The sequence below is a fragment of the Mus caroli genome, unplaced genomic scaffold (assembly GCF_978045245.1).
Source record: "Mus caroli unplaced genomic scaffold, Mus_caroli_1 scaffold_10, whole genome shotgun sequence".
Taxonomy (NCBI): domain Eukaryota; kingdom Metazoa; phylum Chordata; class Mammalia; order Rodentia; family Muridae; genus Mus; species Mus caroli.
The window spans coordinates 83,677,306-83,694,606 of NW_028227265.1; the positions used below are offsets into that span (position 1 = coordinate 83,677,306).

The 17,301-nt window shown below is 40.5% G+C and overlaps 1 protein-coding gene across 7 annotated transcripts in view; it reads left to right on the forward strand.

Annotated features, from left to right (window-relative positions):
* Positions 1-105: 105 nt before the first annotated feature.
* The window catches only part of Primpol (primase and DNA directed polymerase), a 40,410-nt gene continuing 23,214 nt past the window's right edge, over positions 106-17,301 (forward strand). For 3 of the 7 annotated variants that reach the window (XR_015048653.1, XM_085843966.1, XM_021169876.3), the window contains exons 1-6: positions 112-190; positions 704-1,430; positions 4,843-4,919; positions 6,824-7,009; positions 9,498-9,595; positions 12,621-12,750. Coding sequence is in view for 6 of the 7 variants with exons in the window: in XM_085843966.1 (XP_085700092.1) it covers positions 6,830-7,009; positions 9,498-9,595; positions 12,621-12,750 (408 nt within the window). In the remaining variant the exon portion in view is untranslated. Of the gene's footprint in view, positions 191-703; positions 1,431-4,842; positions 4,920-6,823; positions 7,010-9,497; positions 9,596-12,620; positions 12,751-17,301 lie in introns of all 7 variants that reach the window. The other 4 variants (XM_085843967.1, XM_085843968.1, XM_021169874.3 and 1 more) reach the window with 4 other exon arrangements.

The following is a 17,301-nucleotide window of genomic DNA, read 5'->3' on the forward strand; positions in this document are numbered from 1 at the left end:
CCCTCACCTCGCAGACGCCAGTCGCGATTGGTGGTTTCAGCCCCGGCTGAGCCCCGCCTCGCAGCGCAGGCCCCGCCCACCCAGGGCCCCGCCCCCTCCGGCTCCGCCCCCTCGCGCGGGTTTCAAGCTCTGGTTCCCGCCATCTCTGGCTCCGCCAGCTGCCGCCTCCGGCCGACTTGCGCCACTTGAGGTAAATTTTAGAGAGGTCTTTCGGCCACGCCTGATTCCGGGGGCGCCAAGATGGGCGTCCAGGGAGGCGCCTCTGCCAGTCAGAACTGCGGCAGGAGAAAATAGAGCTGAGCCCCCCCCCCCCCCGCACTCGGTAACTCTACTTCCTCTCAATTGCACCGAGGCCTTTCTTCACTTCCGTCCACCTCTTGCTCCCTCAGTCAGAGGTCCTGACTACCTCACTGAAATCTCGGACTGGTTTACGTCCTATTTCATTCAGACTCTGGCTCTGGGAAGTGTTTTGTTTTGTTTGCTTAATATACGAAAACACGAGCACAGCGGTCAGCATCGAATTTCAGGGGCCCAGAATATTCTAGGGACAAATGTACTCCAGAGAGCAGCCTCCCGCCTCCACCGCCTTTGCTTGGTTGGATGTAAGGGACTGGCGTACATGTAGCCACACAGATGTCTACCGTTCGTTGCGTGTGGAATTCAAGCTCTTGCATTTCCATAATACATTTCTTATTTTTTCCAGTTCCATCAGACGCTTTAAAAGGATAAGTGGACGGGCAGTGGTGGCGCACGCCTTTAATCCCAGCACTTGGGAGGCAGAGGCAGGTGGATTTCTGAGTTCGAGGCCAGCCTGGTCTACAGAGTGACTTCCAGGACAGCCAGGGCTACACACAGAAACCCTGTCTCGGGGAAAAAAAAAAAGAAAGAAAGAAAAAGATAAGTGGTTTGCTCTCATGAACAGCCATAGTGGTTAAATGTAGATTCCAGAAGCAAATTGATCTATCATTATCCCTCCCAAAGTAAGTTAGGATCAGCCATTTTCTATTGGACTTTAGCAGTAGGACGCATTCAACCCTAGCAGTGCTTCGTGGAGGCTGTAGTTCACAAGGAAGGGTCTAATTGAGAAACCCCTGTGCCCTGACCCCTCCCTGTGCTACAAGTTCTTAACAAAATGATACCTTAGATGAGGAATCCTCAGCAGTTTTCTGCCGTTAATGTTGACTTCATCTAGAGATGTTTGTTAGAGCAAAACAACTGGAGGTGATGGTTTTCATCTGAGCCCTGTAATTTCTCTTCACAGTGGGGACCCAGAGGGAGCTGAAGTCGTTCTGGGCCTCAAGAGAGAAAGAATTCATGAAAAGCATTGTGACTGCTTTCCAGGTTGGGGGAGCTGGAGTAAGAGGGCTTTCTGAAGTGATCACGGTCACTCTCTTCCATTTGGCAAGAAAACTGAACTAGAAGTATAATAGGTAAACGTTTTAGGGCCTATATCTGCAAGAAGACTTAGCCTTCACAAACTAAACTACTATAGCAACTACATGATAAGTTAATCATTTGTAAAAATGGTGTGAAGGTCATTTATCTGGTAGAGTCTTGCTGTTTGGGGTGGGAGACCAGGGAGGAGGAAAAGAGCCAACGCCTGGAACAGTATACTGTTATAGGGTTTCTTATCCCTTCTAGTAGTTTTAGGGATATTTAAAAAATGACTTCTGGGGCTGGAGAGATGGCTCAGCAGTTAAGAGCACTGACTGTTCTTCCAGAGGTCCTGAGTTCAATTCCCAGCAACCACATGGTGGCTCACAACCATCTGTAAAGGGACCCAGTGCCCTCTTCTGGAGTCTCTGAAGAGAGGGACAGTATGCTTGCATACATAAAATAAATAAATAAATCTTTTAAAAAAAATACAACTTCTGATCCTAGGCAGTAAATAAGTGGGACAGAAGAAATTCAGTCTTTTATATTTAATTTCTCAAGTTGTTACACATTCTGGAAAGTAAGCTTATATAGTAATATGTTTGTAAGTAAACCTTAATAGCGTACTTTAAGATGACTACTTAAAGATGAATATTTAAGTCGTAGATATTGTATAGAGGGATTATAGAGTGCATTTAAAAGGTGGTGAAGAAATGGTTGGGTAGTTAAGAAAGAGCTCTTGCTCTTCCAACTCAGGTGGCTCATGCCACTTGTAACTCTAGTTCCAGAGGACCCAACACCCTCTTCTGACTTTCAAGAACACAATCCACATTTACACAAATACACACAGGTGAATAAAGTGTAACACACGTTCATAAATGATATATTAAGAAGATGTTGGGATAATATAATAATAATATTATTATTAAGAGCTTGGGAGATGGCTCAGTTGGTAAAGTACTGTCTGGATAACCATGAAAACCTGAGCTTGCATCCCCAGCACCCATGTAAAACACCAGGTATTATGGGAAGGTAGAGACCATGGGATCCCTGGAGCTTGCTGGCAGCTAACCTAGCCCAATGGATGAGCTCCAGGGTTAGTGAAAGATCCCGTGTTAAGAAATAAGGTGGAGCCTGGCAGTGGTGGTGCACGCCTTTAATCCCAGCACTTGGGAGGCAGAGGCAGGCGGATTTCTGAGTTTGAGGCCAGCCTGGTCTACAAAGTGAGTTCCAGGACAGCCAGGGCTACACAGAAAAACCCTGTCTCGGAAAAAAAAAAAAAAAAAAAAAGGAAAGAAAGAAGGTGGAGGCCGGGTTGCCTTGAATCCCAGCACTCAGAGGCAGAGGAAGGCAGATCTTTGTGAGTTTGAGACCAGCCTGGTCTACAGAGCAAGTTCAGAACTTCTAGGAGTACACAGACACAGAAACCCTGTCTCAAACAAATAAACAAACAACAACAACAAACAAAAACAGAGGGATTGAGGAAGATACCCATTTTTTTTTTTTTTTGGCCCACATGCACACTCATGCACAAAAGTGCACATATAACATATGCATGTGCACGCAGGCACATAAACACATATATATACACAAAATATTGTTAAGGATTTTAAAATAAAAGAACATCACAAAAAATGGAACTATGATATTTCCAGTAAACACCATACTGATGAATTTAATCTCAGGGTTGAGGGAGAAGTTGGAGTAGTGATTAATTGCTAATTAGATAAGAAACTAATTATGTATGCGTAGTGGCACATGCCTAAAATCCTAGCACTTGAGAGGCTGAAGCAGGAGAATCTTCAGCTTGAGGCTAGCCTGGGCAACCATAGAAACCTCTTATCTCATTAAATAAATAAATAAATGGAACCTGTATTAGTCAGACTTCTCATTATGACAGAATAAGTGCCTGGCAGAATAACTTAATGCATGAAGTATTTATTTGGGCTTTAAAGTTGTCAGTCCATCTTGCTTGGGAGGACAGGATGGAGCAGCAGTTTACATCGTGGCAGCCAGAAAACAGTGCTTCCTCAGACTGAGCCCCACTTCTTACCTTCCACCATCTCTCAGTAGTATCACCATAGGATGAATCCATCAAGGGATTCATGAAGAGGAGTTCAGAGTCCACACCATCTAATTGCCTTTGAAGGCCACGTTACCACTGACCAACACCCCCTCTTCCCAAGGGTGTGCTTTACAAGTGTGGCATCCAGGCAAGTGGACAGTGTTAACTATCACAGTGTGAGTGACTGGTGACTACAAAGCAGCTGTGTAAGGGCATCCTCCACCCACCCCCTCCCCCAGTCAAGTTGCTCTGGGAACCAGGCCATCCAACCCTTAATAGACAAGTCTAGACGTAAGCTCAGGGAACTTGGTCAGCTTTCCACTTCCATCCTGATTTCCCTTCTCCCACTAATTACCGTCAGATGACTAATCCTCTGTTGTAACTCCAGCACTTCCAGCTGTAGGATTGTAGCGATCCAATGTGGTTAAATACTGTTTTGGTGCAGAAATGGGCGGTAGAGTTCCTTCAGCCTTTGTTTTAAACTAGTACAAGTGTTTTCTTTGGAACTTGTAAATCATTACCAAAAATAGGGTGGAAAAACAGCGTTGGCATAAAATTATTTAAGAGAACAACTGTACTCTTTCCACACCAGGAATTAAAAGTATTTCTAATATGGTGTCATATTCTCCCAGAGACTCGGGATGGGGAATATGATAGTCCCAAGCCAGGAGGCCAGATGCTTTCTCCTCCATTTTCTTTGCTTTTGTTATTCAGCTCTCCTGCTCACATAGCCCAAGCCCCAGTTGTTGTCTGACGCTCCAGCTGTCACCCATTTCTAACCGAAAATAATCCAGGGATGCTAAGCATTGCTTTCCCCTCTGGTTTCCTCAGCAGTGCAGCCTCAGCCAGCTTTGCATTATGACGCCAAGGCTTGCATGGGTTGCGTGTTCCCGCAGTCATACCAGGTTGTTTTATAACTGTGTGTGTGTGTGTGTGTGTGTGTGTGTGTGAGAGAGAGAGAGAGAGAGATTTTAGTTTCACTAACTGTGAGCATGTACACACCATTCTTAGTTATTGTTTTGAGTCTATGATTCAGATATAATTGCATTCTGTTTGTTGTTTTAGGGCAACATAATAAATTGCATAGAATAAATTCAATTAGTTTTCTTGAAATATAGCAGATTTTTATCTTCATGTGAATCAAATTAAAGGAAACCTAATATTGGAGGGGTCTAGATCAATTTTGTTTGTTTGTTTGTTTTGCTTTTGTTTTTTTGTTTGTTTGTTAGTTTGTTTTGTTTATCGAGTCAGGGTTTCTCTGTGTAGCCCTGGCTGTAGAATCACTTTGCAGACCAGGCTGGCCTTGAACTCAGAAATCCACCTGCCTCTGCCTCTCAAGTGCTGGGATCAAAGGTGTGCCCGGCTAGATCAATTTTTTTAGGCAATTTTGTTTTCCTTTTCAGGGACTATGTTATTTGCTAATGAGATTACGTCGGTTCAAAGAATTCTGCTAAAATTGAAGACAAAGGCATTAGTATAGGTAAATAATAATTTGCTCCTAAATGCTTTAGTATTTTTTTGTTATTTCACTTAAAATCAAATGTGTCTGTTTTCTGAATGAGTAGATTATAGCATAGATGATATTGACAAAGAACCACAATTGATCCAATTTTGTGTAGAAACAAGTACAAAAAATTACTAATTTTAAAAAATTATTTTTAAGTGGTCCTTTAGTTAAGCTAGATAGTTCTGTAGTCTGTCCTGAATTCATCCAGTTTTAATGATGTGTGATCTGAAATGTCCTAACTCACGTATCTGACTGGCTTTGGCTGGGATACCTTCTTCATGTGGCCTTTCAGCCTTAGATATGTAAGTACGATGGTTCTCTTTCCCCTTCCTAGATTTATGGCACAGTGGTCTCAGGACAGGACTCCAACACAGCTAAGTCTGATGCAGAAGCACCTGATCTTAGGTTTGTCAGTGTGACCTTGGCCCAGGCAAGGCTCGTGGTCAGGCCCAGAATCGGTGTGTAGTTAAGCTTAAATGGCCTCTCCTGCTAGGAAAGGGAGCAAAATATAAAGTTCACAGTGACATGAAGGAAGCTATGCTTAGAGCAGGAGAACAGGAACGGAAAGGGAGCCAACCAAGCTTCCGTGATGCCTAGACCTGAAGTGTACACTAAGAAATGATAACCCAGGAGCAGGGTCCAAGATAGTGAGCGTCAGCTGAGCCATAGGTTGGCTGGGTTGAAAATCATGACGATACTGAAAGCATCTACATGGGCCTTTATAATTCATAAGACATTTTCATGTATCTAATCTCAGGCCCTGCGTAAACTGTGATGATTCCCCTGCAAGCTTTACAGCGAGCAGGGGAAAACCAATCATGGAGCAGGACTTACAGAGTCTGACCCAGATCAGTTTTCTTTGGCCACATTTAAGTACAGCACAGTTTTTGGAAAAAGTAGATAAGAATTAACTCAGTCCCCAGTATACAACAATTGAAGACAGGTTTACATTGAGATTCTTTGCAAAATGTCTGGCTTCTTTCACAAAATGGTCTCTGTTATAAATAGTTGTGAAGATATGGGGTTTAGTAAGCACTAATGCCTGTGGTGTCAGGATTGTCCTGGCCTTAACATAGAAGTCTCTTAGGCTGTTGTAGAGCGCAAGTGACATCACTTATAAGAATGGGTCTTGCCGGGCATGGTGGCGCACGCCTTTAATCCCAGCACTCGGGAGGCAGAGGCAGGCGGATTTCTGAGTTCGAGGCCAGCCTGGTCTACAAAGTGCGCCAGGACAGCCAGGGCTACACAGAGAAACCCTGTCTCGAAAAACCAAAAAAAAAAAAAAGAATGGGTCTTATGGCCTAAAGTCAATACTCAAAGTTTTAAGGGGAAAGAAAGGGTCTGGGATAAATAAATAGAAAAAGTCTGGAAGATATGGACAGAGCCTGTCTCTTCAGACAGCAAAGCATCACCAGGTGGTAAAACTCCCTCATTCCTGGCATTTCAGGAAGAGCAGCTACACAGCTCATTCCACTGAGGAGGTGAGCTGTGTGTCTAAGTTTCCTGGACCCTCCTGTGCTTCCCTGTGTGCACAAAGCCTTTTTGCCCTCTGCATAGAACATTGAAGACTCTGTTGATTCTCATTTTGACACTGATTGAACCAAGATTTCACAGTTTCATTAATCTCTCCATGGTCATAAGGCTATTAGAGGGAAGAGCTAGGATCTAAGGATTTCTGATGACCAGCCATACTCCTGTTCTATGGTGAAACTTTGTATCAAGAAATTGTAACGCAAAAAAAATGTCAGCAAACCAGACATTTTGAAATTATACCAGGCAGAATGTACTCTGAGCAGGTATCTTAGCATTTTCAAAATATGTTTAGTAGTGATTGATAGAACAGTTTCTGAGGTTACATTTCTTCTCTCCATACTAAGGAAGCAATGTTGAGGAAATGGGAGACAAGGCTGAAGCAGATTGAAGAGCGGGCATCCCACTATGAGAGGAAGCCATTGTCTTCCGTGTACAGACCAAGACTGGCCAAGCCAGAAGAACCATCCTCCATTTGGAAGCTATTTCACCGTCAGAATCAAGCTTTTAATTTTGTTAAAAGCTGTAAAGAGGTAATTGCTTTGTCTTTATTTTTTTAATTTTAAGTAACACTCGAGATTTAAAAAAATGCATTTGCTCTCACTTCAGATGAGATACTTGACAAAGAAAATGCAGGAGTAATCTTGATAGCATATGACTTAGAAAAATATCCCTTTGAATTCATTAACCATTACTTTTATTTTAGTAGTGAGAAATAATGACATTTCTTTTTTAGTTTTATTGTATCTTATGTGTATAAGTGTCTTATCTATGTGTATGTCTGTGCACCATATGTATGGATCCCCTGGCACTGGATGTGAACCTCACACATGGTTGTGAGCCACCATGTGGGTGCTAGGACCTGAACCTGGGGCCTCAGCAAAAGCAGCTCTCTTAACCACAGAGCCATCTCTCCAGCCAAAGAATGACATTTCTGGTCCCACTTACTTTTTAAAATGTGGAATGTGTAACAACGTTGAAGGGACACCGGCTGGGAGGTAGGATGAGCCTATCCCTGACACACTAAGCCGATGAGAGGCGGTGCTAAATGGGCCTCGGCCTTACCGAGAACACGGAGCTCAAACACAATTAAAATAAGTCAGGCAATAGGTAATATATTGCCTATTGTTTGCTTGTTGGGATCTTATGGAATATAAAGACAAATAAATTAAAAGATACCTATGTAAAATGTACCTGGGGTCAGATGGCTCAGTGGGTAAGGTGCTTGCTGCCAAGCCTGGTGACCTGAGTTCAACCTCTGAGACCCACTGGGTAAAAGGAGAGAACCGGCTACCTAAAGTTGTCCTCTGGCCTCCACGTGCATGCCCTGGCAAGAGCATCTCTCTACCCCTTGCGTTTATACATACATACATAAATGTAACAAAAATATTTAAATAATTTAAATATAAAGTGTGGTTCTGGTCATTGAGTCCATGTAAAAGTACAAAGTACTTCATATGGGAGAGAAAGATCTTGTTTTCCTAGAGAAAAGACGCTTATTCAGATTTCAGCAAAAGAGGGGACACTAGAAAAACCTTCTCACTCATTTTGTGTAAACTTCATTCAGGAATCAAAAATTAAAATACTGATAGAGTCATTTGAAGTTGGTGTTTTCAAAACCAGTCATCAGTGTAAAGTTTATTTCAGAAAGGCTTTTTCTATTCTGGGAGTTGAACCCAGGTCCTGACAATATGCAAGGCAAACGTCCTTAGCCCCCAACAGAACTTTCAGTAGAGTCGAGCAAGAGTCTTTGTATGGTTTCCCATTTATGAAAATGGAAATGGCTCATCAGCTACTTCGAGCTAGATGGACAGAAAAATGTTTGTGTCTGTGCTTGCATTAACAGAAGCATTATACAGCAGCCTGAACAGCCCTGTTTCATTTAGGACTATAGTAACTTCTTTTAAACATTTTACTCCTGTGTACATTTTTTATAGGAAAAGAGAGCTTGTTAATATATTTTAGCTCAAATAGTTAACAGTAATCTTTTGTAAAATGAGTCTAACTTCATAAAGGAAGAAGAACTGTCTTAGGTTAAATGAGAGTAAGGGAATGGGCTTTCTTCTCTTATAAACGTTATTTTTAATCTGGAAAGTTTCTATCCTACGTATATATCATGTTGCTGATTTAACGTGGGGGCTGGAGAGATGGTTCAGTGGTTAAGAGCGCTGGCTCCTCTTGCAGAGGATTCACGTTCAGCACCTGGTACCCACCTGGGCATCTCACAACCATCAGCAACTACAGTTTCATGAGATCCAGTCCCCTCTTTGGACCCCCAAGGGCTCTTTGCATGTATGCAGTACATAGACATATATGCAGGCACTCACACATACATATAAAATAAAATAAATAGTTGAAACCTTTAGTGTATGAGTTTTGCATAAAAGTATGTCTGTGTACCAAATGCACACTGGTGGAAAACAGCAGGGACTGTTAGAACTCCCGCAACTGGAGGTACAGTTATAAGCTGAATAGCTGCCTGTGGGTTTCAGGAATTGAACCTGAATCCTCTGGAGAGAGCAGCCAGTGCTCTTAGTCATTATATCCAGCCAAAAAATAAGTAATTATTTTAAAAATATAGATTTTAGGGGCTGGAGAGATGGCTCAGGGTTAATAGCACGTTTCTCTTGCAGAGGACCTAAGTTTGATTCCCAGATAATAGCTCGAAACCATTCATATGTAACACCAGTCCCAGGGAATCCAGCTTCCTCTGCTGACCTCTCTGGGTACCAGGCACACATGTGGTATACAGACAGACAGACAGAAGACAGAAAGACAGACAAATATTTACATACATGAAATAAAAGGAATAAATCTAAAAGAAAAATTTATATATATATATGTATATATATATTTGAGATAGCATGGGTCTGATGACTGTCTTGTTTTTAATAATATAATTGTTTGTATTCTAAATTTTGCTATATTGAGTGACAAAGTTCTTCGTGAATACTTTTTAGTTACAGCTCAATTTAGATTTTCATGTTGTAAATTTTTCAAAAATTGTTCTAAATTTTATAGAGCGTTCACGTATTTGCTTTGGAGTGCAAAAGGGGAAATGGACAACGTATTTACCTTGTAACGTCCTATGCTCAACTTTGGTTTTACTATAAGACCCGGTAAGTAGCAGAGTAGCTCATTAAAATAAAGCTGTGTTTCCTTTTTTGTTGAGATTAATTTATGCTGAACTAATACCCACAGTTCATGGCCACAGGATTAGTTATTTAGTTATTAGGGCTACTATTGTAATGACACGACAGAAAGCAAGTTGAGAAAGAAAAGATTTATTCAGCTTACACTTCCACATTGCTGTTCATCATTGGAGGGAGTCAGGATGGGAAGTCAAATAGGGCAGGAACTGGAAGGCAGGAGCTGGTGCAGATGCCATGGAAGGGTGCTGCTTACTGGCTTGGCTTAGTCCTTATAGCTCACTCAGCCCGCTGTCTTACAGAACTCAGGACCACCATCGCAGGGTGGCCTTCCCCAACTGATCACTAATTAAGAAAATGCCCTACAGGCTTGTCTGCTTACAGCCCAATCTTCTGGAGGCATTTTCTCAGTTGATGTTCCCTCCTTTCAGATGGCTAAAGCTGTATCAACTTGACATAAAACTAGTCACCACATTATTCTTTCACTATTAGAATTGAATTCTAAAGTTCCTTTGTGAAAGAGGTGGTTGCAGTAATCACAGAAGCTAATGATAGACAACTTTATCTTTCTGGTAATCATTAACAGAGGTTCCACATTTGACATCATTCTTATAAGATCTCACTATGCAGCTCTGGCTGGCCTGGAACTCAGTGTGTGACCAGGTTTGAACTCACAGAGGGAGTTCATCACAGTGCTCGTTACCCTCTCCTGATGCTGACATTAAAGGTGTACAACACCATGCTCTGCACACAGACGCACTCTTTTAAAGGCTTTTTTTTGCATTTATTTATTTATTTTGCTTGTATGTAAGTGTATGTGTGTGTTCATGTATGTGTGCATATGGACATACATGTGCCATTAGCACACAGGTAGAGGTTAGAAGACAGTTTAGGGGAGTTTATTTCTCATCTTCCACCATGTGGGTCCTAGGGATCAGACTCGGCTCATCAGGTTTGATGGTTAAGTGCCTTTACCCACTGAGCTATCTTGCCACCTGCAGTCCTCAATAAGTTATGCCAGGAGTGGGATCACACACATTTGTGTATTATAGAACATTTTGTGAACTTTGTCTTGCAAGAAAATATTAAACTTTACTGTTATTAATGAACACTTACCTTATTAACTATATAATAAAGGAATGCCTCCCTTTAAGTCAATACAAGGATGCATGTGGGACAGAAACCAAGAATTTTAATGCTGAAACCAGAAATTGAAGTGTCATATTTTCTCAATTGGATTATATTTTCTTCAGGTCTAAAATAGTGATATTAGAAAGTAGGTATATGTTTCAAGGTAATACATATATTTAATATAACTTATATTTACCCTATTTCTAAGACACGAGTTATCCATAGAAAGGGGAATGAATCAATATGTATGTCCTTAAGTACTTTCATTATAATGTTGTTTAAGTAACTTCAATTACAAACTAGATTTAGTTATGCTACTATACCTGGGCCCTAGTCAGAGGGCCTCATCCCCACCCCCCAGATGCATAGTTTCTCTCTATAGCCCTGGCTATACTGAGATTCGTTCTGTAGATTAGGCTAGCCTTGAAATCACAGATACCCACCTGCCTTTGCCTCGGAGTGCTGGAATTAAAGGCGTGTACCACCACAACTGGCCCATGAAGGTTCTTAATATAATGTGACAGGTGGTGTCTTATTGAAACTGAATCCCATCGTGGACTGTAAATGCAGTCTGTCGGAATGCACATGGTGATACCTACAGGCACTGCCTGCCACAAGAGGGTGTCGTCCATCACTTTTCCTTTTTAACACATCCCATTTGTTTTCTTTTATTTTCATTTATGAGTATGTGTGAGTACCCCATGTGTGCATGCGTGCAGGTGTTGAGGAGGCCAGAAGAGGATGTCAGATCTCCTGGAGCTGGAGTGACAGGCACCTGACACAGCTGCCGAGAACTGAACGCAGGACTTCTGGAAGCGCAGTGCACACTTTTAATCCGTGAACCATCTTTCTAACTCCCAGTTTTCCTTTTGAAACTTACTACAGACCTTTATTTATCTAGAATGTCACCTGAGCCTTATGCATTTGCATATGCGTCAGCTCATGCTCTTACTGACCTGTGTCAAAGTCATTTCTCTCATGCCTGCAGAAGATGGACTTAAGTTAGGAAGAGGACAATTCACACATCTAAAAGGGCTGGGTGAAGGTTTCTCAAGACAGAATTTCTTTTTTAAAAACACTTAAATGTATCTTCATAGTGAAAATACAGAATTTAAAAATTCCCACAGAGCCAGGCAGTGGTGGCCAGGCCTTTAATCCCATCACTTGGGAGGCAGAGACAGGCGGATTTCTGAGTTCGAGGCCAGCCTGATCTACAGAGTGAGTTCCAAGACAGCCAGGGCTACACAGAGAAACCCTGTCTTGAAAAAAAAAATTCCCACAGAAGATTCATGGATTCTTAAGTGTGTATGTGTGTGTGTATGATCCTAGGATAACAGGTTGAGAAAGAACACTCTTAAGTAATAATTGTTTTGCAGTGACAGCAAAACAAAAATGGAGATGTTATACAATATCAAGGCATTTGTGAGTATATAGCACTGTAACATTGACCTTATTTTCCAGTTAAATCATTTTCTGAATGCAATTGTTAACATCATTTTGTCAGAAACTCTCTAATACTATGAGCCACAGACTTACTGATAGCACACTGTCATTATCAGTTTATTAATTCATAGTTATACATAAATAAAGCACAGTGGTCACTGACCTTGAGTATAAGACTAACCAAGCCCATGTTTTAAAAGGTTTGAGCTATATGATCTAGTGAAGTGGCTCAGTTAGAACAGGTGTTCGCTGTTCTAGTCTGACAATCTAGATTCAGTGCTTAGAACCCATGGTGAAGGAAGAGGCAAGTTGTCCCCTGACTGTCACACCCCAGTGCCCTCTCATCTACCGCCTGGCAATAATAAGTTAAGAACAATGTGCCGTGTAAGGTACAAATCTAACACTTGTATTATTCATTTAGGAAAAACCTCTTGCACTGCTATGAAGTTATTCCTGAGAATGCTGTGTGCAAGCTTTATTTTGATTTAGAATTTAACAAATTGGCCAACCCAGGAGCTGATGGGAAGAAGATGGTTGCATTGCTCATACAGGTAAGTTCTTCTCCCACATCCTTCCATTAATCACTGGCTCTCCTGTGTCACACGGCTTCCAGACTTCTACTTTTTCTTGCTATCTTCATTTTGACAACATTGTTTCTGTGAGTAAATAATGAAACATAGTGAAAATTCAATTCAATTAAAATATTACTATATCTAGTTTAAACTAGGTGAATGAGAGTTTTCTACTTTGGAACTGTTTTAATTCTCTGACTTTCAGTATAAATATTTACCTGTGGCAAAAGTGAGGTAAAACAAATTTCACTCTTAAAAGTAGACAATGAGATGAAATTCAGGGAAATTTTGACAAAAGTAAGTATCATAATGTTTGACCTGGTGTGAATTTTGGAAATCATATCTGTGTTTTCATGGATGAAAAGTTTAAGTCTAGAAGAAACCTGTATCTATGTGAATCTTACAGATAGACCCTGAGCAAACCTAGAATCCAAATAGTTAGGTCTGTTTCATCCAGGAGAAAAGAGTGCAGTGCTAATGTTTACCTTCTTATTTAGCTGTGTCGATAAAAAAGGACTATATGCACTTGCACATTCTCCTCTGTGTTTTAAAATCTTAACATTGTTTTGCATGAATTGTATGAAAGTTGCAGTGCCCATCTGGCCTCAGAGTCGGTTTTAACATTTTTTCATTTGAATGTTAACCGTAAGATACTGTTATGAAAAGTAATTTTGTAACTTGAAAATATATGTAAATTCAAATGTTCTTGTAAAGGATGTCTGCTGATTTTGTTAGATCTTTGCATATTTGACTTTAAGTTTAATTGAAAGATATTTGTAAATTCTTCTGGCTTTGAAGCGAAATGAATATATGTGAAATCCTCCTTAATTCTCCCAATTTAAAAAGTTGTACTCTTCTTAAAATAGCCACTGACCAGTCAAGTAAGCCCGATGCCTTGTTTCACTGTAGTTGGTAATTGTGTGGGTTTTGTTGTTAGCGCTGCTGTGGGCTTTTGTGTCCTGACACGTGAGGCCGTCCTGCACACACGGACTCTGCATGTTGTAATTACAGGCGTAAGCCTCTGGCTTAGTTTCTGACTTGATGCTTGTCATAAGTCATCAGGATTGATTTTGTCTGGTATGTGATATAGTTCAGCAGCCTAAGATAGGATTTCTTACACAGATGGGTTACAAAAATCTAAGATTCAGAGGTTTTTCATTGCTGCTTAAACATATTGTTCCTATTAAAGTACTACAATGTATTACAGCGTCAAAATATCCCTAATGTAACAAACACCAGGCTACCACACTTCTGTAACAGATTTAATAAACACATGGAAAGGTTGTCTAAGTTTAAATGTTTCTCTTTTAATTCATTATATCTTATTGATATAAACACTGAAGAACCAACTTATATCAGGAAAATATGGAGACCATTGTAGAAATCTAACTTCAAAATTGCATAACAATTTTATTTAACATGCGTACTACTTGATAGTGAAGTTCATATTAGTGTTGTTTTAATATAACTTAATAAGTATATTGAAATCTAAGTTTCTTTGCATGTAACTATGTTATATAGTAAATACACTTTGAATCTGATAAGGCTTTACTTAGGTTAGCTATTTGTTGTTTCCTTTTTATATTTTAGTGTTATTTGTTTTTGGGTTTTGGCATGCATGTGTTCACATGTGGATGTGAGAAGAGAACTTGCTGGACTTCATTCCACCATGTAGGTCTGGGGTGTCAAACAGGTGCCACCAGGTGCCTTTATTCACTGAGCCATTTTGCTGGCCAAAGCAAGGTTACATGTAGCCCCAAATGGCTTCCAACTCACTATGTAGCCGTGGAAAACCCTGAACCTCTGATCCTTCTGCCACTGTCTCCCAATTAAGTGCTTAGATTACAGGTGTGTACCACCACACCCAACAAATTTGATTATTCTTGTCTTTAACAGACAGTTAATAAATAACATTTTAATGATAACTGGCTATACTGTTGATACCTTTGGGTACTGATACATATCAATAAAGCCACTCCTACCAATTAGGATGATTTCTGGTGCTAATGCATTTTGTCATTAATGCAGATTGCTTAAGTAAGTATATGTTTTAACCTCCAAGTTCTGTAGTGTAGTTGTATAAATAACTATAATTCTGTTTACAGTTTAAATTGGGAAATATAATTTAGGAATGGTTGATTACTAAAACTAAAGAGCCACTAAGTGTATTCTCTGTAACTTCAAAGCACAGAATTCTATTCAAATACCAAAAGCTCTTCAGCATCTAGTGAGTGTTAAGTTCTTTACATGGGCTATAGGAATGAAAGAATAATAAATTAGGTTTGAGTTATCTGCCATAAGGGGGAAAAAAATCCAACATTTAAGTAGCTTAAACAAGACCAGGCCATGGCATAACTTTAATCCGAACACTTGAGGCAGAGGCAAGTGAATCTCTGAGTTCAAGTTTAGCCTGGTCTACAGAGCAAGTCCTAGGACAGCTATAGCTACACAGAAATCCTGTCTTAAAAAACAGATGCAAAACAAGAGCATAAAAATAAACAAACAAAAACCATCTTAAACAAGATGGAAACTTGCCTATTGCTCATGTAATATTCAATGTGATTCTATTGTATTAAAAACGAAGTACTTGCCTGGCGTGGTGGCGCACGCCTTTAATCCCAGCACTCAGGAGGCAGAGGCAGGTAGATTTCTGAGTTCGAGGCCAGCCTGGTCTACAAAGTGAGTTCCAGGATAGCTAGGGCTGCACAGAGAAACCCTGTCTCCAAAAACCAAAAAAAACAAAAAAACAAACAAACAAACAAAAAACCCGAAGTACTTTATTTTTTCCCAAATTATTAGCTTATTTATATTGTCCAAGTTTGCTTGCACTGCTTTATCTACATTAGTAGAAAATGAAGTGGGCCAGGACATGCTCCCTGTCTGTAATACAAAGGAAACAGATGTCAAAATAATGATATAAATCAGTGTTAAACTGCAGCTATGTAAGTACTTCAAAGAGCTATCTAGGAGTAATTTGACACCTTTAGAATTTACTAAAGAGAGGTGAGGTCAGATGGTGGAAATCTAGTAATATGAAAACATTGGTAGCAGGTGGAATTTATTGTAAAACTATTAGATATTTACATGATTGGCAAACCTTTAGAAATGTTTCTGCTTTTTCCATGTATCCTCACATGGTAGCAAGTGCTTCATTTTGCAGATGAGAAGACTGACAGCAACAGGGAGAAGCGATTTGTCTTGATGCTCCATAGGAAATACCTTAAGTGGTTACCCATGTGAAGCACCCTGCTAACTCCTTAGTCTTATTTTCTCATTAAAAGTTGGGTGACACTGCCTATTCCTTCCTCCCAGCTGAGGAATGCCAGGAATAGATCTGAGCAGAGCCAAAACTCACACTTAGTGTTCTCTCAAACCAAATCTTGAGCTCCTCCCGAGCCGTGTGCTTTCAGGCTGTATTAGACATAGATTTAGATTCGAAAGGAATGAGAGTTTTTCTAAGAATGAAAGTTGTAAGAGAACTAGAACAAGAAACTGTAACTTTTAGCTACTATGCTCACTAGTGTTTTGTCAGCTGGACACAAGCCAGAGTTATTTGGGGAAAGAATTTAATTTGAGATTTGGGAGAGCCTGTGGGCCATTTCCTTGCTTTAGTGGCCTAGCTCACTGTGGGGGCCTGCCACCTGTGGGCAGGTGGTCCTGGATGGTATGAGAGCAAGCCGTGAGGAGTAAGCCAATGGCAGCATTTCTATGTTCCTCCTGCATCAGTTTCTGCCCTGACTTCCTTGCATGATGATGTACTACAAGCCATAAGCTGGATAAACCCTTTCCTCCCTGAGTTGTTTTGGTCATGATGTTTTACCACCGTAGAAACCCTAAGAGAAGCCAGTGTTTTAGGAGGAACTTAAAAAGCTGCTTTTTATTATGGTTTTAGAGAAGGTTAGTATATAAAGTGCTTGACTTTTGACTTTTAGGAGTCTTCTTCAGTCCTGAGAGACTATGTTGTTTTTTTTTTTAAATGCATTTGGAAGTTTTGCCTTCATGTATGTCTGTGCACCATATGTTAGCCTGGTGCCTACAAAGGCCAGAAGACAGAATTGCATTCCCGGGAACTGGAGTTACATGTGGTTGGTGAACTACCTTATAGCTGCTGAGAATCAAACCTTGGTTCTCTGAAAGACTAGCCAGTGCTTTTAACTAATGGGCTATCTTTCCAGCCCTAAGAGAAATGCTATTTTTAATTATTATTTTCAGGGCTGGAGAGATGGCTCAGTGGTTAAGAGCACCGACTGGACTGCTCTTCTGAAGGTCCTGAGTTCAAATCCCAGCAACCACATGGTGGCTCATAACCATCTGTAATGAGATCTGACATCCTCTTCTGGTGCGTCTGAAGAAAGCTATAGTGTACTTAGATATAGTAACAAATAAATCTAAAAAAAATTATTATTTTCAGAATTTTATGTGTATGGATGTTTTGTCTGCATGCATGTTTGTGTATCAAAGGCATATCTGGTGCTCAGAAGACAGATGACGCTACTGGAATTCCTGGAATGGTGTTACATTGTTGTGAGC